Source organism: Mesoplodon densirostris, chromosome 11, assembly GCF_025265405.1.
Source record: "Mesoplodon densirostris isolate mMesDen1 chromosome 11, mMesDen1 primary haplotype, whole genome shotgun sequence".
Lineage (NCBI taxonomy): Eukaryota > Metazoa > Chordata > Mammalia > Artiodactyla > Ziphiidae > Mesoplodon > Mesoplodon densirostris.
The window spans coordinates 32,764,171-32,791,767 of record NC_082671.1 but is presented as its reverse complement, the minus strand read 5'-3'; the positions used below and the strand labels follow the sequence as shown (position 1 = coordinate 32,791,767).

Here is a 27,597-nt window from a genome sequence, read left to right as displayed (position 1 = left end):
TGATGGCAACCTGGGGATTTTTTTTTTTTTTCGGTACGCAGGCCTCTCACTGTCGTGGCCTCTCCCGTTGCGGAGCACAGGCTCCGGACGCGCAGGCTCAGTGGCCTTGGCTCACGGGCCCAGCCACTCTGCGGCATGTGGGATCTTCCTGGACCGGGGCACGAACCCGTGTCCCCTGCATCGGCAGGCGGACTCTCAACCACTGCGCCACCAGGGAAGCCCAACCTGGGGATTTTTGATGCACATATTTATAAGATAAAGAAGAACAGTTTTTCAGTGGTATTGGGTGAAAATGCCTGCCATTCTTTAGAAAGCAGGAAGCTCTTGAGAGCCTCACATTCCTATTAAAAGCATCAGGGTTCCAATGACATATAAAAGCAGGGCTCCTAGGGTGCTGGGCAGATTTGGAGAACATGAGTACATCTGACATTTCTCTTACTGTAGCAATTCCCTGCTCTTTATTTATTACTGCCATTCAGTTAGGGCTATCAGAGTGTTTCTGCAAACATTAATTAGCTAAACACCAGGCTCCCCAGGGAGAAAGAGAGTGAGGGACTGCTTGTTAGCTTGATTTTATGGACGTACAGACTGAAGCAAAGAGAAGTCAAGAGAGAACAGAAATTTAAGAGCAAAATTGGGTTGCCACATATGGCAAGTACCACTCGACCTGGCAGGAAGTCTAGAGCAGGGATACTGAAGGCTGGTTAGGTTTTACACAGATGGAGGAGAGAGAGAAGGCCATTCCAGGAGTAAGAATGGTAAGAGGCAAGGATGGGTGTGAGCTGTCTCCTCCCCGGCTACAGTGGGAGGGGAGTCTCTGGGCATTTGGATAGCAGGGTGAGATGGGGCCTAATTATGGGGGACCTGGCAGTCACGTAAGAACTTTGCATTTGCTATAGTAGGAAAAAGAGCAAGAGGGAGAGAAAGATGGAGAGTGGGGGTGAGAGACAGTGCAAAGGAGTGAGGCTGGGGAGGAGTGGGTGGAAGAGGGTGGAAGAACATCCCCTGGGCCTCTGTAGACTGGTTGGGTAGACAAATCCTCCAGCCACTAGATTCTTCAGGCTTATACCCTTATTTCTACTCCCGGCTGCCACTTTGTTGGCTCCGGGGGGCGGAGTACCTGCAGTGCACTGCGGTGGGCCCGGCCCCCGGTGTCCTGTTGATGTAGTCCCTGACCGTTCTCACAAACTGGATCAGGGACTGGGTGGTCTCTGGGACTCCGTGGTCTGGCCACACCGTATAGTGAAAGTGACGGATGAGTCTGTGCGCATCCAGCTGTTCCTCCTGTAAGAGCAGAGCGACTAATAAGAGGAACGGCCTGAGGCAAACCTTCAAATTTGACAACCATGCCCATGCAGAGATTCCTATGGGCGAAACTACAGGAGAACAAACCAGCAGAAAATAGGATTGATGGGTGTTTTTCATCTGCCCAAGCTGCGTTATTAAACGAAGTCAAACAAACCAACATACGCTGCATATCCGAAACTCCCGGATGGTCCACTCGGGCAGCACGGACTCCGAGAGCATCTGCAGGATGAGGTCCCCGTAGTAGAGGGAATCCTGGTCCGCTGGCCAGTAATGGTCACACTTTACCTAGAGGAAGGCGGGCAGAAAAAAAAAGTGAGTCCGGAAACGCGCCTCCTCCATGAACCTGTACTTTCCCCCCTCGAAATGTCTTCCCGAGTTGGAATCCAGGGTGAGCTGCTAAGGCGATTTGACCATCTTTTTTGCATTAACCTGCTCATGGCCAGGGCTGAAGCTGGGCTGCTGCTCCAGGTGAAGGAGAGACACCGTTCAAGGAGCAAACCCCCCCGACCTTCGGATTCATTTTCCTTTCAGGTTCAGTGTTCTATGGCTTGAGTTTTTGTTGATTTCCTCAGCATTTCAATTCCACTAGCACATAAGCCATGTCTTAACAATTTCTCGGTTTTGTTTGTTTTTCTGAAGAAAGATCCAGTTGGGAAGAGGAAGGCATTGTCTCCCTGGTCCGTTTTTTTTTTTTTTTCTTTTTGCGGTATGCGGGCCTCTCACTGTTGTGGCCTCTCCCGTTGTGGAGCACAGGCTCCGGATGCGCAGGCCCAGCGGCCATGGCTCACGGGCCCAGCCGCTCCGCGGCATATGGGATCCTCCCAGACCGGGGCACGAACCCGCGTCCCCTGCATCGGCAGGCGGACTCTCAACCACTGCGCCACCAGGGAGGCCCCCTGGTCCGTTTTTAAAATATTTTGATAGCGTTGTCCCAACCTGGATCCAGTGCCATGTGCCATGTGATCTTTGAAAAGTCAGAACATTTAGCCAAGCTCACATTCACAGGTGGAGACAGGCGAAAGCAGACTGTGCACATATAATTATTGAGCACAGTTACTGGGCACTTCATGTAATCTCTCTTTGTAATCCTCAAAGTAACCATACAAAGTAGAGGATTATAAATGCCAGTACAAGAGGTTTGCTTAGTTTGTCCAGATAACTATTTTACTCTGTTTCTGCAGACACAGCCTAAAATTCACTTCTCTTTCTTTCCTGAAAGGAGGGACAGCGCCAGTGACTCTGCCAGTTTATCTCTTCTCTCCATACAGAGGAGAATGGAGCAGACGAGAGGCCAGGTAATCCTTCTGTGTCATGGGCGCTTCTGATAATCCCAGTTGTCAAATGCCAACATCTTTTTTTTTTTTTTTTTTTTTTTTTTTTTGCGGTACGCGGGCCTCCCACTGTTGTGGCCTCTCCCATTGCGGAGCACAGGCTCTGGATGCGCAGGCTTAGCAGCCACAGCTCACGGGCCCAGCCACTCCGCGGCACGTGGGATCTTCCCAGACCGGGGCATGCACCCACGTCCCCTGCATTGGCAGGCGGACTCTCAACCACTGAGCCACCAGGGAAGCCCCAAATGCAAACATCTTTGACTGAAACTTCAGACCCAGAATCAGAATTGGGCATCATCTGGGTTTACGATAGAGCCTTTTATAACCTAGTGGTTTTAATTCACTAACAGTGTTCTTACATGACCCCTACTTGGCTTTTATGGTCTTTAACTTCTGATGGGGATGGGGAGTAGAATTACACCCAGGCAGAGGAAAGCAAGGCTGGTATGTCAGGAAGACCGTGGACTCACTCGGCCTTTCTCCACACACTGGGTCACCATGACGATGTTGTGAACGTTCTGTTCCCACGCCATTTTCCAGAAGTCATCCTTGGTGCCGGGAAGAGGTCCCTGAGTAGCGATGTATTCTCTCCTGAAGTTGTTGCCCTGCAATGAATGTACAATGTGGAGAGTCGGAAACAATGGGCCTCTTCACAACTCTAAACAAAGGGTTAGCTCTGTAGATTAGGTGAGATGTAAGTCTTTGCCAGGGCCCTGACTTGAGAGAAAAGACACTAACACGCATCAAGGCTTGGAAGCAGGAAGGACAAAGGACGGTACACTGAACTATTGTTAAGAGCCAAGTTCTTTATTATTAGGTTGGGTTTATTTTTAAAGGCAGTGGAGGACTCAGGCAATAATTTAGAAAACACTTCACCCTCAATTATGAGTGTAAATATATATACCTGTGCATGTGCGTGCACGCACGCGCATGTGTGTGTGTGTATGGACTGTCTGAGGAAGTGACATTGATCAGGCTCTTTCCCTATTTAACATAGAAGAGTTTTAGTCATTTCAGGTACTTGACTTGGGGTTGTTGGTAAGAGACACCATGCAAGGGAAACTTAAGGGAAGAGAACCCACTGTTTATTGAGCATCCACCCTATAACATGCTGTGGGTCAGGATTTTCACAGATCTTATTTAATTGTAACCACAACTCTATGAGCTAGGATATTTCCACCCACACATTCTGCACTCCAGCAACATGGAATTACTTGCAGATCCCAGTAGAAGCTCTTTCTCTCCTTGCCTCTCCTCAGGGCCTCTACACTGTATCACCTCTGCCACCCCCATCCCCGCCCTACCCACTGCCTCTCGTCTGGCGAATCCTTATTTATCCTCCAAGTCTCAGCGTGGTGCCTGCTCTGCTGAGCCTTCCTTTATCTTTCTTTCTGCTGGAGGATGTTCTCCCAGAAGCTCCTGCAGCAACCTATAGCCTCTCGCTACTCAGAGAGTGGTCCTCAGACCAGCGGCACAGGGATCATCTGGGAGCCTGTTAGAAATACAGAATCCCAGATCCCACCCCAGTCCTGCTGAATCAGAAGCTGCATTTTTTTTTTTTTTTTTTTTGGCTGAGATGCTCAGCATGTGGGGTCTCAGTTCCCCAACCAGGGATCAAACCCGCGCCCCCTGCAGTGGAAGCACAGAGTCTTAACCATTGGACCGCCAGGGAAGTCCCGTCAGAAGCTTCATTTTAACAAGACCCGCAGATGATGTGGATATATGTTAATGTTGGAGAAGCACCATTCTAGCCTGTCAAGGGCATCGCCCACCTTGTCATTTCCTGATGGCACAACTCTGTTGAGAGTTCCCTGAGGGTTAGGATTCCATCTGACCCTCTCCTTGTACAGAGCTCAGAGTCTGACTTACAGTTAGCACTTTACTATATAGTGTTTATGGAGTGAATGGAGGATTATTTGAGGTAAATATTATCCTCACTTTTTTTGGAAAAGGAAATGGAGGCCCAAAGAATTGACATAACTTGCCCAAGGTCCTAGTCAGCAAGGGGCAGAGATGGGATTCAAACGGGGTCTGTCTGACCTTAAAGCTTTTTCCACTGTAGGTGATGTAGGAAGCTGGCGAAATGCTAGCCAGAATCTGAGCCCAAAGGTTTGACACAACCTTTGAGTGGTGTCTGTGGTTTTCAAAAATCCACATAACTTTGAATCAGCTTCCCTAGCTAGGCAGCTTTAGCCACGGAGGTCTAGCTTCCTCAGGGAGCTCTAATCTTGACTAAGGGCTGCAGAGAGAAAATGACCTTTGAAAATGCCTCCTGGGCTCATTATAATCATATGTGACTATAGCCATTTTGAAAATTGGGCCTTAGCAGTGATTGAATAGGACAGCCTGTGTTTTACGGCAATCAGACATGATCTTTTTTTTTTCTCTCTCTAAAACTGACATGTTTCCAGACCTAAGAACGGTGGGAGCGTGTTGGAGGAGATAGCCACCCATCAAAGCTTCATCCCAGTTACTATGGCCCCGTGGTTGGTTCACTTACAGGGATGTAGCTGGCATTAATATAGTCAGAGCACGGGTCATCATCCACATTGGACAGCTTCACTCGAGAGGCATCATCTGCAGGGAAATTTATTGACAGAGATTTGTCAGTGAGTCATGGTGATTCTCCTACTGTTTACAGAATGCTTGGTATTTGATGTGCGTTAGCTCTGACCCCCATGACAGCCCCACAGGGGAGGTATTCTCATCTCCATTTTGCAGATGAGGCTTAGACAGGATCACTAGCTTGCCTCTGGTTGCACAGGTGGCCCAGAAACGCACAAGCAGATGAGCCAAATGCTCTCTGAAGCCCCCTCTGTGCTTTCCTTTGTAATAACATATCATTTGCCCGATGGAGTGGCCAGGTCCCTTTCACTGCTAGAATGAATACAATCCAGAAAAACTACCTTCTATTGCTTCACCTAATTGGGTAAGGATAACATAAATATATATACATATATAAATAAACAAACAAATATATATATATAAAATTGCTAACTACAGACTTTAAGTAAACCCAGCTTGGCCCTTATTGTTAACCCTGTTACTGCTCTTAGGCCTCTAAGGAGAAGCATTAGGACCACATGGTGAAATGTCAACAGCATAAGAGGCCTCTCAGAGCCAGAATCTCAGCTGGTTGTTATCTCCCTGGAGGGAAGTGCAATAACATACAGGTCATTTCTTTTTAAAGACTTTTCAGAGCCTCTGATCTCCCATATCTGGCTATACCATATTACTTTGCCCCATTTTACTCATGGAAAAGAGAAAAAATGGCTAGAGGAAGACAGTATTACAAATTTCAACACAAAACTTACAGGGCAATATATTGTTGTATCGATTTTTCCCTCTATTCTCTGGCAAGAGTGCAATGTCACATGATTGGTTTCGACCCACGTCTTTTAGGTCCTGTTGGGTCAAAAATAAGTTTGCAGGTGAAGAATGTGAGATAGAAAAGGGCAAATCAGACGGTCCCTGAGATACATAATAACATAACCATATGTTACACTAGCTGCATTTGTGGAATGTCTCCTATTCAACCTCTGTGCATCAGCTCTGATCCCCACGAGAGCCCCACAGGAGTTAGTCTCATCTCCATTTTACAGATGAGGCTCAGACAGGATAATTCACTTGCCCCAGGTCACACAGGTGGCAAAGCTGGGAACTGAATCCAAAGCCTGGGCACTTTTCACCAAACCACATTGTCTCCCAGGCAAGCAAAAGGCCAGCTTAAATAACTGACAGCAATCTGTATAAAACAAATGCATGAAAGGATGCTCAACGTCACTAATCATTAGAGAAATGCAAATCAAAACCACAGTGAGGTTTTACCTCACACCGGTCAGAATGACCCTCATCAAAAAATCTACAAACGATAAATGCTGGAGAGGGTGTGGAGAAAAGGGAACACTCTTGCACTGTTGGTGGGAATGTAAATTGATACAGCCACTATGGAGAACAGTATGGAGGTTCCTTAAAAAACTTGAAATAGAACTACCCACTACTGGGCATATACCCTGAGAAAACCATAATTCAAAAAGAGACATGTACCCCAATGTTCATTGCAGCTCTATTTACAATAGCCAGGACATGGAAGCAACCTAAGTGTCCATCGACAGATGAATGAATAAAAAAGATGTGGCACATATATACAATGGAATATTACTCAGCCATAAAAAGAAATGAAATTGAGTTATTTGTAGTGAAGTGGATGGACCTAGAGACCGTCTTACAGAGTGAAGTAAGTCAGAAAGAGAAAAAGAAATACCTATGCTAACACATATATATGGAATCTAAAAAAAAAAAAAAAAGGTTCTGATGAACCTAGGGGCAGGACAGGGATAAAGACACAGACATACAGAATGGACTTGAGGACACGGGGAGGGGGAAAGGTAAGTTGGGACAAAGTGAGAGAGTGGCATGGACATATACACACTACCAAATGTAATAGATAGCTAGTGGGAAGCAGCCGCATAGCACAGGGAGGTCAGCTCGGTGCTTTGTGTCCACCTAGAGGAGTGGGATAGGGAGGGTAGGAGGGAGGCTCAAGAGGGAGGAGATATGGGGATATATGTATACATATAGCTGATTCACTTTGTTATAAAGCAGAAACTAACACAACATTGTAAAGCAATTATATTCCAATAAAGATGTTAAAAAAAAAAAGAAAACTGACAGCATTGGTTTGCATTTGAAGTTTGTCAATTCTTTCTTACCATCTGGTCTGGGTAGCGCTTTGTCTGCTGTACTATTCCGGAGATCAAAATGGCCTCTGAGAGTAGGTGGCATATTGTGCAGGGAATGGACTCAGGCACAAAAGAATGCTCAGCTGAGACCCTAAGTGCCATCCTAACTCCTGAGCCCAATCAGCCTGTGATTCCACAGTGAAGGCTTGGAGGGAAATTCTGCTAAGGACCAGGGGTGCTAAAGCATCATTGCCTCTGAGTTGTACCTCATATTCCTTGGATAGAAGGTAGTTGGAGTCGGCCTGCAGCTTCATGAAGTGTCCTTCAAACTGATTTACTTTTATTGGGCTATAGTTAAAAATAGAAAGAAAAGAAAAGTACTGAAGAACAGGGAAAATGCCATACCCAGCCCCAGCTACATTTCAAAAGTAGATAATACAGTAACTAATGAGTTCTCTCTCTTACCAAGAAGTCTTCCGGTTACTGTGAAGAAAAGCCAAAAGGAGAAAGATCTCATTAGCAAATCTCATGTAACACAGTCAACTCATCTTTCAATAAATGAAGTGAAGGAAAACGTGCTCACCCTTTTTGGCCCAGGTTCAAGTGGACAGACAGTGGTCTATCCCGACGAATGCTCAGGCGGGCAGAGGGCCTTTCTCGACCATGGCTGAAACACAAGAGAGAGGACTTATATTCTGATTATGAAATAATTTAAACAAATTTCTCCATTTATGGTAAGGCTGTGCATGTTTGTGCAAATATGGATTTTTCAGTACATGTATATTTTACACTCAGCCAACATCCCTTTGAGGGAGGGAAAAGTGAGGAAGAACATAAAGAAGAAATAGATTTTTCCCACTCAGAAACCATCCTGCAATAGCTGAAGATTTGTCTTCTGGTTTTTGGCTACAGGTCATAATCACTTCCCACACTCTCAATAAAGCTTTCTATAAACACACACACACACACACACACACACACACACACACACACAGAGTAAACCTTAGAGGCAAGACACGACTGCAAGAGAGAGGACATGCCAAAGAAAAGAAATTCCCTAAGAGAAGAGGGCATGGCATTGGGGCCACATGCTGTTTAATTCTTTTTGGTCCCTTCTTAAGTTAGCATGGCAGATATGAGCCGCAAAATGGAGATGTCAATCATACTTTTCAGCATATTTCAGAAAAGTATTCGGGCACATAATTTGCAGACATCTCCGTCTTCATGAGGTAACTGAACCGCACACACGATTTTTTTTTTCCCTGTGCCAAAGGAGCTATTTCACATCCAAATGAGGCTACAGATGGCCCCTCAGTCATTTGGTGAGGGCAAGACTCAGCAGTGGTATGTAGAGAGGCTGAAAAAAGTGAGTCATGGTTTTAGGGTTTGATTCTTGTTTTTCTGAAGAAACAAAGGTAATTTAACCTGGAGAAATTAAATGATTTTCCCTCCTTACTTTTCAGGCTAAAGAGCATTTTCAGTTGCATCTTTAAAATTGTGGACCCAATTGCCAAAGGGATCTTTGTACTCACCTGGCTTTCTGTCTGCAGATTAATAAGGCAACAACAGCTACCAGCATGCCAATTAAGAACAGACCAGCACTCACACCTTCAATAACTCCAAACAAAGGCTCTACAATAATCCAGAGGGCAACAACAAACCCAGGTGGGAAAATTAGTGTTAAAGAACCAGTAAGATAGCTATTGGAACACTATCTCCCTAGGAATGTTATTACAGAAGGATTCAAACAATGCCCACATTAAGGCATTTACTATCTAAAGGCTAAGCAGTATGCAGCTGAACAGATGAAACATTGGCTACTACCATGTGACAGCAGGTTGGTCATTATACTTTTGAAGTCAATGGTGTTCAGCTTATAAAGGAATTTGGGACTTCATCTATGCTTGTATGTAAAGCTTTGGGGCACTTGAGATAAAGGCCAGCAGTTTGCCACCAAGGTAAATATGCTATTTCACTTGTATGAAACGTGTTTTACAACATCTGGGACATTGGCAAATCCAGTGAATTGCTCAGAATTATTTTAATGAAATATATATCTGGATATTGTTATATATCCAAATAATTTTTATTATCTGGTTCGATACTGCCACTGGGAGTTTATGAACAGGTAGCCCATTTTAAAAACAGTTTATTGAAATATAATTCACATGCCATACTAGTCACCAATTTAAACTGCACAATTCAATCAATTATTTTACATTCAATTTTATAACATTTTCATCAACCCCCTAAAAGAATCCCCAATGCCCCTTAGCAGTCATTCTTCATTCCCTCTCCCTAGACCCTGGCAACCACTAATCTACTTTGTCTTCATAGATTTGCCTATTCTGGACAATAAATTGAGAAATAAATACGTGCTTTGTTTGTGATTGGCTTCTTTCACTTAGCATGTTTTCAAGGTTCATCCATGTTGTGGCATGTATCAGTATTTCATTCCTTTTTATGCTGAATAATATTCCACTGTGTGGATATATCACATTTTGTTTATCCATTCAGCCATTGATGGACATTTGGGTTATTTCTATTTTTTTGGTTATTATGAATAAAGCTGCTATGAATCTCCATATACAAGTTCTTATTTTCATTTCTCTTGGGTATACACTTAGGAGTGGAATTGCTGGGTCAGAGGGTAACTCTAGGTTTAATATTTTGAGAAATTGCAAAACTGTTTTCCAAAGAAGTTACACCATTTTATTGATACATTCTATAAGCAGTGTATAAGGGTTCAGATTTCTCCATATCCTTACTAACACTTGTTATTGTCTTTTTGATGATAGCCATTCTAGTGGGTGTGAAGTAGTATTTTATTGTGGTTATGATTTGCATTTCCCTAATGTCTAATGATGTTGAGAATCTTTCCATGTGCTTATCGGACATTTATGTATTGTCTTTGGCGAAATGTCTATTCACATCCTTTACCCATTTTTAAATTGTGTTATTTGTCTTTTTATTATTGAGTTGTAAGTGTTCTGTATATTCTGGATACTTGACCTTTATCAGATATATGATTTGCAAATAGTTTCTCCCATTCTGTGGGTTGTCTTTTCACTTTCTTCATGGTGTCCTTTGAAGCATAAGAGTTTTAAATTTTAATTAAGTCCCATTTATCTAGTTTGTTGTTGTTATTGCTTGTGCTTTTGGTATCATAGCTAAGAAACCATTTCCTAACTCAAGGTCACAAAGATTTACTCCTATGTTTTCTTTTAAAAGTTTGATCATTTTAGCTCTTACATTTAGGTCTGTGGAGTAGTCCATTTTTGAAGTTGCATTTTAAGCCCTTGGATTTGTTTACTCAATGTGCTTTTCAAGACTTACCAAATCAACACAGTCATGTTTCTTTTACTGTGGTTAATATTCTTTTTTGGATATATGTTTACTATCTTCCTTTATTGGACTACATACAATTTTTGTTGTAAACAATAATTTAAATAGGGAAGAATTGTGTTTACAAATCCCTTACTTAACATTAAATTATAAGCAAACACATCTAAATCCTCCTGTGTTCTGATCCCTCTTTGGTTTGAAAAGTGGGAGATTATCCCTATATGTGGCATAAATAGATGGGAGTGTTTGTGAGGCTGAGTCATCTTTTGTCATACAGCATGAGAGACTGTTTTAGCTATAAAGAAGAACTTCCTGAGACCAAGCATTGTGGAAGGCTGGGTACAGGGAAAGGCTGGGCAGATAATGGTTTCAAAGAACAATGTGCTAAAAAATAAAGCCATTCTCAGCATGTTGGAAATATTCTGAATCCGAGCAGTGCAGAGGTTAAGAGGTCAGGCAGAAAGTGCCAGAATTGCAGTTCTGCTATCTTGGGCAAGTTACATAAACTCTTGGTATCTCAAATCCTCACCTTTAAAATGGGGATGATAATAGGATCTACCTCAAAAGGTTGTAGTGAGGATCAGGTATATTCTAAGCACAATGCTTAAAACTGCTGCTCCACAGGATGAAAAGTAAAATTAGCTACTATGATTACTCAGGCTTTCCCTCTAACATAAATTTATGTAAAGCCAAGTTAACATTTTTTATCATGTAAAAACAATGTACAATAAACAAAAGGAAAAAAGTCACCTGTAATCCCACTACTTTGAGATATTCATCATTAATACTTTGGTGTTTTTTCCTTCTAGTCTTTTTTTTCTATGCATTTCTATGTATATATTTCATATACACATTCCCACTAACGACTTGAAAGCTTTTTGTACCTACTTCTGTTTTGGCCTGTGCAAGCTCTTGATTTGAATGTTTTTCATCCACTGTTTTTTTAAAAAAATCATTTTTAATAGGAAAAAAATCTGGTACTTCTTTCTACCTTCTTTACACGATTAATCCCCTTTCAGTCCATTCTGCTACAGAAGTTGTGAAATTCCTCTAATCCACATCAATCCATGATCATATAAAGATTAAAATCCAAGCAAAAATAAATGTTCCCCTTAACACCATCAGCCAAGTCCCCAGATCTCCCCGCTAGAGGCTCTTGTAGGTGACATGGTGTTTGGCAGACTATGTAAAGTCGATGGAAAGGTTAGCCTTACCTGACTCAGTGGTGATGGGCAAAGAGAAAAATGTGTCTGAATAGAGTGGCTTTGTGAATTCCTTCAGGTCCTCATCAAATAGCTGGGTAAAAGCCCGAATGCTGATTCTGAAAAGAAAACCGATTTATTTAAGTACAAATTAGTGACTCACCACAGTAGGGTCAAGGAGAAACAGGGTGGTCACCTGGTCAATATGTATGTAGGGTAGGGTATGAATTATGAAATCAGATAGCCCTGGGTTCGTGCATTCATGCAGTCATTCATTTATTCATCAAATATTTATTGAGCCCCTACTGTGTGCCAGTACCTGTCCAGGAGCTGGATATACTGCCAAGAATAAGTCCCTGTCATCTCGAGGTTTACATTCTTGAATGTAAAACTAAGCTTAGTAGGCTGAAGTCATAGAGCGATATGGGAACAAAAAATCACTTTCTAATATTTAGAGTATGAGCTGCCTCATAGGTAGTGAGCTTCCAGTCATTGAGGGTGTTTAAGCAGAGACTGGAGAACCAGCTCTCAGGGAATCTGTAGGAGAGCAGCCCTGCACTAAGTTATAGATTGGCTTGGGTGACCTCTTCAGTCCATTCTATCCTGAAGATTCCCAGACTATAGGTTTACTGAGAGTATGAGGATCAGTTTATATGGGAAAACTTTTTCTAGGGTTAATTTAAATCGTAGGAAAAGTAATGGATGACTCTTTTTTCCTTAAAAAAAAAATCTAGATTTGCTCCACCCAAAAGTATCTGGGCACATCCTGTAATAATGCTGAAGTAGTACCAACATTAGTACCAGCCAGGACAAATTGTTCTGACCTTTTGCCCTCTCCTTCTCACTCATGCCCAGGTCCAGGTATAATCTCCTCAGCATCTTCAAGCTGATACTGAACAATCACATCTATAATTTCCATCTCTAAAAGAAACCTTCCAAGTCAAAAATTGTGCTTCCAGCAATAACAGACTGTTGATGGAGGTATTGTGCAATGTCCCCAAAGGGTAACAAGGAGTCAACACACATTAACTGGGAGGGGAGGGGTCGGTGTGTGTTGCTAATGTATTATACCTTTGGACATTGAAAGGAGTCTCTCCCATGAAAAGAGTTTCTTTTACAACCCTCAGAATGGGAGAAAATATTTGCAAACGAAGGAACTGACAAAGGATTAATCTCCAAAATATATAAGCAGCTCATGCAGCTCAATATCAAAAAAACAAACAACCCAATCCAAAAATGGGCAGAAGATCTAAATAGACACTTCTCCAGAAAAGATATACAGATTGCCAACAAACACATAAAAGGATGCTCGACATCTCTTATCATTAGGGAAATGCAAATCAAAACTTCGATGAGTGCAGTAAGTCAGAAAGAGAAAGACAAATACCGTATGCTAACACATATATATGGAATTTAAGAAAAAAAAATGTCATGAAGAACCTAGGGGTAAGACAGGAATAAAGACACAGACCTACTAGAGAATGGACTTGAGGATATGGGGAGGGGGAAGGGTAAGCTGTGACAAAGCGAGAGAGTGTCATGGACATATATACACTATGAAACGTAAAATAGATAGCTGGTGGGAAGCAGCAGCATAGCACAGGGAGATCAGCTCGGTGCTTTGTGACCACCTAGAGGGGTGGGATAGGGAGGGTGGGAGGGAGGGAGACGCAAGAGGGAAGAGATATGGGAACATATGTATATGTATAACTGATTCACTTTGATATAAAGCAGAAACTAGCACACCATTGTAAAGCAATTATACTCCAATAAAGATGTAAACAAAACAAAACAAAACTTCAATGAAGTATCACCTCACACCAGTCAGAATGCCCATCATCAAAAAACCTACAAACAGTAAATGCTGGAGAGGGTGTGGAGAAAAGGGAACTCTCTTGCACTGTTGGTGGGAATGTAAATTGATACAGCCACTATGGAGAACAGTATGGAGGTTCCTTAAAAAACTAAAAACAGAACTACCATACGACCCAGCAATCCCACTACTGGGCATATACCCTGAGAAAACCATAATTCAAAAAGAGTCATGTACCACAATGTTCATTGCAGCACTATTTACACTAGCCAGGACATGGAAGCAACCTAAGTGTCCATCAACAGATGAATGGATAAAGAAGATGTGGCACATATATACAATGGAATATTACTCAGCCATAAAAAGAAATGAAATTGAGTTATTTGTAGTGAGGTGGATGGACCTAGAGACTGTCTTACAGAGTGAAGTAAGTCAGAAAGAGAAAAACAAATACTGTATGCTAACACATGTATATGGAACTTAAAAAAAAAAAAAAGGTTCTGAAGAACCTAGGGGCAAGACAGGAATAAAGATGCAGACATAGAGAATGGACTTGAGGACACGAGGAGAGGGAAGGGTAAGCTAGGATGAAGTGAGAGCATGGCATGGACATATATACACTATCAAATGTAAAATAGCTAGTGGGAAGCAGCCGCATAGCACAGGGAGATCAGCTTGGTGCTTTGTGTCCACCTAGAGGGGTGGGATAGGGAGGGTGGGAGGGAGATGCAAGAGGGAGGAGATATGGGGTTGTATGTATATGTATAGCTGATTCACTTTGTTATGCAGCAGAATCTAACACACCATTGTAAAGCAATTATACTCCAATAAAGATGTTAAAAAAAGTCTTTTTTATTTGTATAGTGATTTGTAAGTGTGAAGAACTTCTATAAATATGATTCTATTTGACCATCTCCAACCTCTCCAGTATAAGAAAGTTATGATATTATTTCAGAGATTTGGAACCTGAAGCTTGGGGAGATTCCATTTCTCACTCAAGATCATAGAGAAAGCTGGTAAAAGAAAACTAAACTCAGTACTTTCTGACTCGTAGTACAAATCTCTTTCTCTTATTTCCTCTTGGCTTAATTTTGGTTTAACAGCAGTGACTTCTGTTGGAGGGGTGGCAAAAAGGGCCTGGGCTAGGAAGCATAGGGTTTGAGGTCTAGCTCTCACTGTCACTGATTAGGTGAAAGGTTCCCAAAGTTCTTTATGCCTCAGTTTTCTCATCTGTGAAAATAAAAGCATTGGGTATAACAACCTTGACAGGTCCTGCTCTGGAATTCTGGTATTCACAGGTGCAAACGCAAAGTACAGAATGGATCCAGATGAATAAGGGCCTTTAGGAACCCTGGAAGGAGATAATGACTTACTGTAGGCTTGGCTTAAAACTAGCAGGTCCACAAGAACTCTGCCCTTAAACCCTTCCAGTAATGGACATCACAACCACATTTCCTAGCCCAGCAATTAGCACCTATTCAGAATCCTGTCCCATCCTATCTTCCTGCTTTTGTCTTCCCCACTACCCCTCTACATGACCCCCACTTTCAAATGGGAGTATTTGCTCTTTTCTAAACAATCTGTATTTCTGCCTCTGCACTGTGAATCTCCTCTTGCCTCTATCTCCATAGTTTCAAATTCTTCCCTACTTTTCAGCGCCCAGCCAAAATGATACCTCCTTCAAGAAGCCTTTTGAAACTTCATAGCATTTATTTACCTATACCCCTCTTATGTCCTTCAACATTTCTGCCCATATTTTACAGACATGTCTTCTGTTTATGTATATAAGATTATTTTAATGAACTGATATCTGATAGTAAGTTTTTCAACTTTAAATGTGTCCAGAATCAGAATTCTATAGCACAAAGTTACAGATCACATGGTTCAATTTCCTTCATTTGAGGAAAATGAGGTCAAGAGGAGCTGAAACCTGATCGTGGTCACGCTGCTATTCTATTTAGAACAGAAACAAAACCAGATCAGCACTTCCCCAACCTCCAAACTGCTTCTCACCCATCATGATCTGCCCGTTCTCTTCCCATACAGAACAACGCTAATTATATACCCGGATAGTAGGAACCCCACAATGAACAGAAACACATTATACATTCGTTGACATAATAAACTTGCATATCAGCTAAACCTAGCATTTCTCATTTCTTTTCAATCCTAATTTTTCTTTTTCCATGTTCCTTCCTGTCTACCTATTCTCTCTGAAAAAAAAGATGCCTGAGAGCATTGAGGGTCACCATGGTGATTATCGTCGTGAGACAGGCAGAATTCTGCCTGCACAGAGCCTGGTTTCAGCAGCTACCACACGGGGGGTCACTTAGCATGCAGTTCTCTGTGCGCGTATCAAGCATTATCTGCCTGGCATGCTGTTCACAGGAGTGAACGAAATGTGGAGAAATAGAGAAAAGCTGTGTCCTAGAAAACAAATTAGTACGGCAGGAGGTGATTAAGCTATAATAAGAATGTGTCTCTTCATAGAGCATCTTGGCTCATTCCCTTATTTGTTCATAAACATTTTTTTTTTTTTTTTTTTTTTTTTGCTGTACGCGGGCCTCTCACTGTTGTGGCCTCCCCCATTGCGGAGCACAGGCTCCGGACGCACAGGCCCAGCGGCCATGGCTCACGGGCCCAGCCGCTCCGCGGCATGTGGGATCTTCCCAGACCGGGGCACGAACCCGTATCCCCTGCATCGGCAGGCGGACTCTCAACCACTGCGCCACCAGGGAAGCCCTGTTCATAAACATTTAATGGCATCTCTTTTGTGCCCGGTACTTGCCATATTGTTTTGTGACTGATGTCATGTCTGTCTCCCCTATTGGACTGTGAGCCCTTGAAGCCTAGTGAAGAGGGTAGGCTATTAAACAAAGGGCTAAAACCCACTGCTAACTGGAGGATTAGAGGGGTGTAGAGACTGGGTGCTGTGGAAATGTAGCTGAGGGCCCAACTGCCCAGCTGTGGGTTAACAGGGGTGGCGCGGGCTAGTTGCAGATTGAGCTGGCTTTTAAAGTGTATGAAGCAATTCACCAGTCAGACGGGAGAGTGGAGGGCATCCCAAATAGAGTGAAAAGGATGTGCAAAGGCTCAGAGGTCTAAAAGAGCCAGATTTAAGGGAACTCGGAGGAATAGGGCAAAGCAAAAGGGCAGAGTGTACTTGGGGCAAATGGTGGGAGACAAAGCTGGCGGGGCAGGCAGGAGGGAGGAGGCGGGGGCTTTGTGTGCCCTGCTCTGGAATCTTCACTTGCTCCTGGAAATGAATGGGAACCACTGAAAGACCTTAATCTAGAAGGGACATGGCTAGGTTTGATCTGTCATCTACATGACTCCTCAGGACAGTCCTGTGATGTTTTGCAGATGAGGAAAGTGAGAATTAGAGAACTGAAATGCCATTTACAAGGTTACACAGCTGAAAAGTGGCAGTGTTGGAACTCGAATGCAGGGCCTCTTCCTAGGACCTTGGCTGCTATTATGGACAGGAAGGAGTGTGCTGGGAGACTGGGGGCCTGGTCCACACATGAACTCTCTCTAGCTTCTTGTTCTCATTCTTTTTTTTTTTTGTGGTACGCAGGCCTCTCACTGTTGCGGTCTCTCCCGTTGCGGAGCACAGGCTCCGGACGTGCAGGCTCAGCGGCCACGGCTCACGGGCCTAGCCGCTCCGCGGCATGCGGGATCCTCCCGGACCGGGGCACGAACCCGCGTCCCCTGCATCGGCAGGCGGACTCTCAACCACTGCGCCACCAGGGAAGCCCCTTGTTCTCTTTCTTAAACATAGTAATGAGTCATCTTCTCTCCTTCTCTTTCAAAAAGCAAATAAGAAAACAAACAAAAACAGCCTCAACTTTCCAACCCACAAAGAGAAAATAGCCCTTAGAAGACTTTCCCTCAAATTTCCTGGAGCCCAAGTGACCAAGGAGCTGAGGCGTCTCTTGATTCTAATAGGAACTAAAGGATCCCGACATTCTGATCTCTTTTATATTTTTCCTTTGCTCTCTCTGAGATCTCATCTCCTTCAGGTAGGCTCATACGGCCTTTTCCTCAAGCAAACATCACTAATAAGTTTGTGTGTGTTTACTTTGGAGGTGCCAACCTTGGCTGTGTGGCAGTGGCACTTTTGTGGTGAGTCCTGGGCAGAGGTATCTATACAGAGTTCCTGCTCAAAGTGAGTCCTCTGTTTTAGGGAAACTGTTGGCCTGCCTTTGTTGATGCAAGGGAGGGGCTCAGAATGACATGATGTCGTGTCACTGTCTCCCTTTGGAGCTGGCAGAAAAGTTTCTGCTGAAGTTCAGGGGTGATACTCAAAATATGCAAGAGTTAATAAGACCTGGACACTGACCAACCAGAATGGACACTGGCCCATAGAGAACCTGACTGACTGCCATACTGGCTGGATATCAGCTCTGCCAACACCCAACAGAGAAGGCACATCCTCTGCAGAAGTATTAATCTTGGATGCCTGTGGCCTCATATCCAAGATGGCAGCCTAGGTTCTTTATCTCTTGGGGATCCTGGTTTGGGGGGCTGTGTATACTTACACCTGCTTTCGGGGAGCATAGTGTAGATGAAGGGCACAGACAATTCCTACAGATGGAAGGGCCTGTTGGCTGTAGTAGTGCTCCCTGGGGCCAAACCAAATAGCTGCTCCTTTACATCTGCCATCTTACTGAGAGGAGAGGGTACTTCCACTCATTCAGGGGCCTTTCCCTTCAAGGGTTCTATCTGGACCAAAGAGCACTTTCATCTTGTTACACCTTAGAAGGTAAATTCCAGTCCTCACTGAAGGTGGAATATAAAACCTCATATTTCTTGAGTCTCCCTGAACTCAATCTTTCTATTTGGACATTTTCACGGTGGCTAACATGGTAAGTAAATTGTCTGATTCATACTAGAGAAGTTTTAGGAGAAAGGACAATTTATTAAGAACCTTCAATTCTTCACACAATGAATTGGAGCTTTTGCACAATGCGAAGGCCTTCTTTACACGTTACCTGTGAACGCAGGCAGGCACACAACTTTTATAAATCACCTAGTGAAACACAGAGCACTCTCGTAACACAGGTTATTAATCTACAGGAGCTCGTGTGCATCAGAGGCCCGGACAGCTGAGCGTCCCGTGATGCAGCACGTCCCTTCTAGCAAAATGACGGTAATACATCTAACCTGTAGGCCGTGCGCGGCTTCAGCGGTCCGTCACAAAATTTTTGCTGATTGGGATCACATTTTCCACCCAGGCTCTCCATCTCTGCACCAAGCTTAATGTTAAAACTCTTAGAGTTGCTGTCAGGACTTTCCGCACATTTGCTGGCAAAATAATCAGTCTGATACACCCGAATGGACGCATTGTGCCTGTATTCCAGGTAGGAGGGCAGAGGGTGCTGTTGTTCTGGCTTCAGCTCATCACTGCCTGGAGGGAGAAAACCCACAGTGAAGCACTGACTTTCTTGTGACTTCAGTGATTTCTAACTAGGTTTCTGAGGTTACCTCCTCACCCACTATCTCCAGTCATCCCTGGAGTGCAGAATCTGTGATCTCAAAGGATGCTATGAAATTCTCCCAATGAAATTAATTTAATTCACTTTTTCTAAAATAAGTAAAAATTAAAAATAAATAGTGCATATACAACATTTTATATATGCATATTCATCTACACCGACACACACACAGACACACACACACACACACACACATATACACTATCATTTTTCTAGGAAATAAAATATGTGTGAATGACAGGGTGGCTCATGCATCCAACGATAACGTGTCCCGTAACTCCAGAAAGTTGGACACTACCCGCTGTGAGTCAAGCCACTCAAAAAGGTCTCTACCCAGCCAATAACCATTGTAGCTGAGCGAATAAGGAGATCCCTATGACCTGGGAAATGGGGAAAAGATAAGAGGAATCAGGTCTGAGGCCAGAGCGTGCCTCACAGGCACGCTCCCCTTGCCATGCCCAGTCTGATAATTGCTCCGTGTCCCGCTCTGTTATCTTGAGTACAGCTTAATCCTGGCTTGAATTTGGTCCCTCAGGCAGAACACTTCCCAGAACTCTTCCCCTGTCCACCCAGCCTGCTGTGTGTTTTGGCACTGCAAACTCATTTTGATGTTGGCTTGAGGAAAGCATAATTAGGAAGGAAAATATTACAGAGATTGGATACCATTTACAGTGAACTTTCAGGAGTGGTACGTGGGGCTTCTTTGTATCCTGGACTCAATCTCAATTTATTAAACTTCTATTGTTTAATTAAATTTGCTCAAAAATAAATGGATCTTGGAAATATTATCCTGTTGGCAGTAATTAAAAGGAAGGTTGTCTTTAGGAAGAGTATATATGCTATAAATGACACTTATGTGAGATGGCTTGTTATCTTAGATCAACAGAGGGAGCACAGCCCATCTCCATGGACATCAATAATTGAAACCCACCTGGCTGGAGCACACGAGGCTGAATTCTGGGGTATTACTTTTTTTCAGCTACTGCCTTACATTCAGTTAGAAAAACACTGTCTTCAGGGCAGTCTACTTAAAGTTAAAGTCTCTCTACAGTTCACCTATTTATCTCCAATTAGGATGTGTGAGGAAACTTGGAATGCAACACTCACCCTTGAAATTATTGAATTAATTATGCATAACCAGCTCTAGTACAATTAAATAAAATGTAAAAATACACAGTGAGAATGAAATACTGTTTAGCTCCAACATTTGTCATGGCAGGTTTAAAGCTTCCCATTGCCCACAAATGGGTTAAAATAGTCTGGGATGCTTAAGAAACTCCAGTGCAGCACCTTAAACAATTTTGAAAAATATAAGACATGTAGAATATATTAATGTCATTCCAGACACAAACATCTGTTTTGGAGAAATAACACACAAGAGCTCAGTGGCAAATACACATATGGACATGCGTGCCCCCAGATACAGCACTCCTGCAGATGATTTGGTAACTGCTGATGTAATAAGCTCTAAAGATCATACCTGGTGGTTGTAATGGAATGTTATTATAAGAATTACCTAGTATTTGCCTGATCCATAAGAATTGGGTAACACTGAATAAGTTAGTGGACTAGATAATGAAACATATTATTGAAAATTCAGTAGAGAAAGGAGGACTGCTCTTCATGATCATTTTTTCCCCTCTTTTATTTAAGCTTTTGAATATTTTTGTGAATTGGTGGGTGGTTTGGGAGTGTATGATTGGTGCAGGTATTGAGGCAGGAAGGGGGGAAGGCAGATGAAGCATATAGCTGCTTAATGGCAGAAAAGGGAGCTGAACGGGACTGAATAAGTAGCAAAGAAGACTGAATGAGTCAGTACATGCAATGCACTTCCAACAGTGCCTGGCACATAGTACGGGCTCAAGAAATGATGGTTATTGTTATTACTGATGTAGTTGCTATTAATATTACTCGCCCATTTAATAATTAAACCCAGCAGATAATAGGCTTTATTGCTGAAAGAACCTTTGAGCAGTTTTCTGTTACATCTCCCTGCATCCAGCAGAGAGAAAGTGAAATGACATAAAAATTAAGTTTTCTTCTTTTAAAAACTTGTCACAAAAGGAGCTCCCACAGTGACTTTTGGGAAAGTAATCCTGTGTCTTACAGCAGAGTTAATTCGTGATCACTTACCGTCAGCCTCTCTCACCACCACTGTGAAGTATTTCACAGCTCCATTGGTGTCGCTGAACCAGCTGCAGTTGAAAGTAAAGTTGATGGAAGATTTGCTAATTAGCACATCCTTTTTATTCACCCGAATATGTGGAGGTGGAGGAGGAGGGCCTGGAAGAAGGGTGGAGAGGGAACCAAGAAGGGTCACAACTATGCTTTTACATATAAACTATCAGTGAAATGAAGATCTCTACTCACCTACATCAGACTGTGTGTGTGCGTGTGTGCGTGTGTGTGTGTGTGTGTGTGTGTGTGTGTGTAATGCTTGGAATCAAGAAAACCTCCTCCTCTCCTGAAGGGAAGCAGGCAGAGGAAGTGATTTGCCAGTAGCACATTAAACATAATGAAAGAGGCAGCTCCTCAGCAGGATTTCCTGAAGTTGTAGCATCAAACTGCTTAAAAGCTCCATTATGGCTCTAACTATGTCAGGCGAAGAGATGTATTTAAATACTAACTCATTCAGGTTCTTTAAGATCATTTAACTTATTTGCTGCCAGCATGCGTTACACAGAGAAATGTTTCTACTTCCCAGAGCCTTTCAGGTCCTCTTCAAGTGACAACAAGACACACTAATGTGGGTGAGCCGTATGCACGTGAACAGGGGTGGTGGATACCACGGAGAAAGGCACACGCCCTGTGCGCGCCTCCAGGGACACTTACGGTCTATCATGGTGATGGTGCTGTCTTCGACCACCTCACTGCTCATGCCGGCTGACTGCACCTTGATGGACACCAGGTATCTCTTATGGGGCACGAGCATCATGATGTTAAGCAGAGATTTTTCTTTCTCCAACTTTCTGGAGAACTCAACTTCTTGAGTGTCCATTTTCCGGCACTCAATGCTGTACCCATCAAAATCAGAATCGGGAGGGATCCAAGAACAGGCAATGGCCGTGGAGTTCTGAGGACGGCAATGCAGATTCTGTATCTTGTCTGGCTCTAAAGGAGACAGGAAGAGATACTTTTCACAACTCTGTGAGACATCCTTTTAGCTCCTTTGGCTCCAACTAGCTCGGAGAACTAAATAAATAATTCTCAATCTTCATGTGAATTGTCTCTCATAGATCTCCAAGGGGATTTCTGCCTATGAGACTCCGCTTTGAGAAACACTAAACATTAAAATTCTGTCCCTTTAGAAAAATCACCGGGTGCCATTGTGACTGGAAACACAAATGTACACGTGGGCACTGAAGTCAAGTGGCAGAAGTCAGATAGAAGGTGGGGCAGAGTAGCCGAGAGGTGCGGCTTGATCTGCCTGAATTCAAATTCTATTTGCCAGCGACGCACTCGTGGGCAAGTGATTTAACGTATCTGTGCCCTATCTGTAAAGTGGGGAAATTAAGAATACCTACTTCATATGGTTACTGTAGTGCCTCAATGAGCTGAAGCATGCACAGCCGCCCAGAACAGTGGCTGGCGTGCTAACTGCTCAATAAATGTTAGTTCTTGAAATGAGGAAAGTAAGAAATGGCACTGACACTTTTACCTTCTGGATCTGGCTCCTGTCCCTGTCTTCCATTTTTTGCCTGCCCCTCCCTGCTCGCACGCCATGCTCCAGGGACTGAACTGCTGTGATTCCCCACATATGCCAGACTCTTCCATCCCCCTGTTTCATCCCCCTGTGCTTATGGTCATTCACTTTCTTCTGCCTGACAGAGTGCCTAACTCAGTAGGGACTTGAATGGCAGCTGATTTTATTTGTTCCTGTGAGTGACACAACCATGAGTCTGAAAAAAAAGCAGTCACGTGACTGTGCAAGTTAACAACCAAACTGTGGAGGTTACCCCGTTATATATGCTCTTCTGGGAACTATGTGTAGACCCACTTGGCCCTCCCGGCGCAGCACCTGTTGCTCTGATTTGGAGCACGACCCACCTTCCCCTGACACGTGCTTTGTTACAGGAGTCCTTGTCCTCAGCAAACACTCAGCATCTGTGTGCTACTGAGTGAACTCCTGTTTCATATCAAGGTCTATAAATGTAAGCTAAGGCACAGCAGGTTAGATGAGGATGATTTAGGAAAAAAAATCAAGCCGAGGATTTTTCAGGATAGAGGAAGAATTGGCCTTTGAGGCAGACAATAATTGTGTCTTTTCAAACATTAATTGCATGTTAATCTTTTGAGCTCCCTTCAAACCAAGTCACAGCTGAGACCCAAAGACACCTCCTTTTTCAGCTTTGGAGAAATTCTTTGAAAACATCCTGCCTAATCCATAATTCTGACTAATTTACACAAAGTATAATATGGAAATTTGCTTTGATCTCTTCCCTCAGTTCCTTCTCTCTCCTCCTTTTCACCTCTAAATGCTGCCTGTTTTCCAAGACTCAGGTTACATCTCCATTCACTAAGAAACAAGTACCTACTATGTGCGATGTGCCCTTCTAGAGACTGTGAACAGTACAGAAGTGAATAAGGTATTAGCCGTAACCTCTAGGAAGGGAGATGAGTCCAAACCAGTCATAATACAAGGTAGAAAAGAGAATGTACCAGAAGAAATGGGGAAGAGGATGCTGTGTGAAGTGACAGACAACTTTCTGCTTCTGGCATTAGTGGTGGGCAGGAGTTAGCAAAGCCTTTCTGGCAGAGATGACACCTTGCCAAGATATTGGGAGAGGGGCATTTTAGGCAGAGAAAACCACGAACCCGGGCACCAAGGGTGGTGCTGGGAGGAGTGGGAAGGTGGCTGGTGGAGCAGTGCAAGCTGTTCAGCATGGCTGGAGTGTGTTTGTGAGAAATGGGGCACTGGAATGATTTTACATGAGAATTCTCAGCTTCTGTTTTGTTTAATCCTCTGTTATATTGTATTTTCTGTTACCCACAGCCAAACCCAATCTGAACTAATGCAACCCTCAAAGTTCATTCCGTCATTCCCCGTAAAACTCAGCATTGAGTCCCCCTTGGTGCTGGTTGCTTTCCTCTTGGGCAGGCCCCATTTGGTAAATGCCTCTCTTAAATTCTAGCATCCAGGACCGAATACAATATTCCAGATGTGATCTGACCAGCCCAACCTCAACTGAGCTCTCAGATTCGAACACCTGTGATTCAATTACACAGCCCACAATATGCCACTGCAAATCCCTCTTGATCTTGCTATAAACTAAAACTCTTAGTTCTTTTTCACATATTTCTCTTGACACACACCTATCTGATCCCAAACTACTCTTTGGATACAATATCCAAAGAGTTATAATTTTTGTAGCATTAATGTTTGTTGAATTAACAAAACAGCTACTGGCCTAAATTTCTAATTTTCAACTTTGTATTTTATCAATAACCAATAACTATCTGATCTGATCTCAGAAACTGCATTTACTGGGTATTATTGAAAAATAGGGGCTTCCCTGGTGGCGCAGTGGTTGAGAGTCTGCCTGCCGATGCAGGGGACATGGGTTTGTGCCCCGGTCTGGGAAGATCCCACATGCCGTGGAGCGGCTGGGCCCGTGAGCCATGGCCGCTGAGCCTGCGCGTCCGGAGCCTGTGCTCCGCAACGGGAGAGGCCGCAACAGTGAGAGGCCCGCGTACCGCAAAAAAACAAACCAAAACAAACAAACAAATAAATATTTGGATTGAGGTTCCTATACCAAAAACTTCTGTTTCTTTGAGGTCTGTGGTATTTATCTCAAAATGCCTTGGGGAAGAAACCGATATGTACTTTATTGTTGAAGTATTTTCATCTTTAGAATTTACAGCAATATGTCCTAACCAGTCCCTCTGTTTCTAGTTTGCCCCTTTCAATCTGTTCTCTGTTCCACCCTTATAGTGGCTTTCTAAAATGCAAATTTGATTATATCTCGACTGAAAATCCTTCAGTGGCTCCAGTGGACTGAGGTTCAAAATCATCACCATGGCTCACAAGACATTTTATGACCTGATTCTCCTAATCCTCACCTTTTATCCTCTGGCCAACTAAACTCCTTTCTATTCCTGCCTCCTGCCTGGTTTTGGAATCTTTTATTCTCTCTACCTGGAACATTCTTTACTTCTTTCTGCATCTCCACCCGGTGAGTCTTACTCTTCCCTGGGTTTTGATTTGGATGTTTCTTCTTCTAGGAAGCTCCCTTTTATTGGGTCAGGTGCCTTCACCCTGTATTTCTCTAGTGCCAAATACTTCCTTCATCACACCCAAAATGTCTTTTTAATGATAGTACCTCCCACTCAACTGTAAACTCCATGAGGGCAGAGATTATTTCTCATTGTTAAAGTTGAATAAATGAACAAATCTATATAGAACTTCTGTCTGAATTCAAATCTAACCAATTTCAGGTAAAAATGTGGATTTAAACCAAGCCTCATTGGAATAAGATGTTGCAACACATACTTCCTCCCCACTTCATCTGAGAATCAAGACATGTCATACTTGTCCTCACAGATCCAAAAATTGGTTTGCTGTAGGTTTTCCAGGAATCACCACTGACAGTCTTGACACTGAATTGATAAGATCTCCCTGGACGAAGACCATACACGATGCGTCCTTCTGATTTTCTGTTGCTGTAGGGGTTGAAGACTGTGACGGCATCTCTGGGGAACCACTGCAGCTCAAAGTCATCGTAGTCTGTCCAGTCCGGTGGCCCTTTCCAGGTGATGGCCAACGATGTGTTTGCAACATCAGCAAATGACATAAGACTGGGAGGACTTGGGGCTGTATGTATGAGAAAGTAAAAAATCATGTAAACACTTCTATGCCATATATAAATAAGATAGCTGAGCGACATCAGACATATATTTAACATACTTCATAGGAAGAGGTAATATGATAACATAATAATAAGAGCTTCCATTTACAGTGTTTACTACATGTAAGACACTGTCCTCAAGTGTTTTATGTACATTTTCTTTAATTTTTATAACCAGAGCTTTTTTACCAGGGTGCTATGGAGCATGAGTGTGCCCTGAATGGATTATAAGTATAAGAAGATATTTATTCCATCAGATTTGGGGATGTGAAGGCTAGAGTCCACAGACAGTTACATCCAATTGCAGAGAGCCTTGTTCATTGACCCCAGGGTGGCACACAGATATCAATGTTATCTGTGTGTGCCCAAGAAATAAGAAAATTTAGAAAGCACTGATTATAGTAACACAATGATGATGTATATGATTATCCCCATTTTACAGATAAGAAAGCTGAGGCTTAGAGATGCTCGGTGACTTGCCCAGCTTCACATAGGTAAGTGGTAGAGCTAAGCCAAGGACCTAGATCTTTTCACTCAAAGTCTGTCTCCTTTACCCATTCTATCACAGAGCCTTCCCAAGTTCAGGGGCTAGCACATGGTACATCATTACCGATTTTATTTCTTATTAATAAGACCGTAATTAAAACATGCCTGTGGAAGCTACTTCCCACCAACACTTGGCCATTGGCAACTGGGCTTCTTACCTGTTCTGCTCTCCCCCGTGACCTTGTTGCTGAGATCTCCACTATGAGTTATCACACACAGCGTGTATTTCCTTCCGGGAACGAGGCCATGGAAACGCCACTCCATCAGGTCCTTGTCTTTCCAGTTTTCCTTCTTTGTGCCATTGGGGTTATAAAGAATCAGCTCATAAAAGTCGAAGTCCCCAGAGGCTGGACTCCAGCTGAACCAGAGACTGTCTGTCATGTTTCGATTGGATCCCTTGAGGTTACTCACAGAGGCTGGGACTTAAGAGAGGAACAACCTTTACTAAAAACAAGACAGATAGAAACAAAGGCATTTTGGCCCACAGGTGAAAACATGAGCTATGTTGGGTGTACGGGTGAGTAGTGCTTATTGTAGAGTCAGATCTTGCTTCTACTTCAGGTCACTTGAGTTTAGGGGCATGGAGTCTAGAGACCTGGCACAAATTAAAATAAAACAAAGCACAAGAGGTGGTGACTTCTGTATGCTCACTACATGTCCTCTGATAAACATATAAAGTGAAATCTTCAGAAATGACTAAGACTGGTCAAATAGTTCATAACTTAGGATATAAAAAGCCCTGAGAGTTGTTCATAAAATGTTCCTGCTCCTTCCAGTCTGGCCCATCTCACTTGGGCCACCATCCCATAACATCCCTCTCTGGGCCTCTTTACTTCCTCTCCATCCTCTCTTAGGTTCTCAGTTCTCTCTCTCAGCCCTTTCTTCCCCCAAAGTCTATACTGATGGAACCTCACATGGGAAGCGAAGTGTTAACAGTCATTTCTACCATAGTATAAATTAGTCAGGCTGGCACCTGTCCCGTGGGTATGTAAGCTTCATGATTCTTTGGAGGGTGAAGACTGTTGTC

The 27,597-nt window shown here is 43.2% G+C and overlaps 1 protein-coding gene across 2 annotated transcripts in view; it reads right to left on the bottom strand.

Annotated features, from left to right (window-relative positions):
* Nucleotides 1-27,597, bottom strand: part of PTPRB (protein tyrosine phosphatase receptor type B) — a 116,117-nt gene that overhangs the window by 12,122 nt on the left and 76,398 nt on the right. For both annotated transcript variants that reach the window (XM_060112263.1, XM_060112264.1), the window contains 15 exons: nt 26,729-26,992; nt 25,709-25,990; nt 22,012-22,290; nt 21,313-21,462; nt 18,848-19,091; nt 11,881-11,987; nt 8,854-8,953; nt 7,905-7,988; nt 7,787-7,804; nt 7,588-7,669; nt 5,954-6,044; nt 5,140-5,216; nt 3,110-3,244; nt 1,471-1,593; nt 1,121-1,284 (listed from right to left, as the gene is read on the bottom strand). In XM_060112263.1, coding sequence (XP_059968246.1) covers nt 1,121-1,284; nt 1,471-1,593; nt 3,110-3,244; nt 5,140-5,216; nt 5,954-6,044; nt 7,588-7,669; nt 7,787-7,804; nt 7,905-7,988; nt 8,854-8,953; nt 11,881-11,987; nt 18,848-19,091; nt 21,313-21,462; nt 22,012-22,290; nt 25,709-25,990; nt 26,729-26,992 — 2,200 coding nt within the window. The remainder of the gene's footprint in view (nt 1-1,120; nt 1,285-1,470; nt 1,594-3,109; nt 3,245-5,139; nt 5,217-5,953; nt 6,045-7,587; nt 7,670-7,786; nt 7,805-7,904; nt 7,989-8,853; nt 8,954-11,880; nt 11,988-18,847; nt 19,092-21,312; nt 21,463-22,011; nt 22,291-25,708; nt 25,991-26,728; nt 26,993-27,597) is intronic.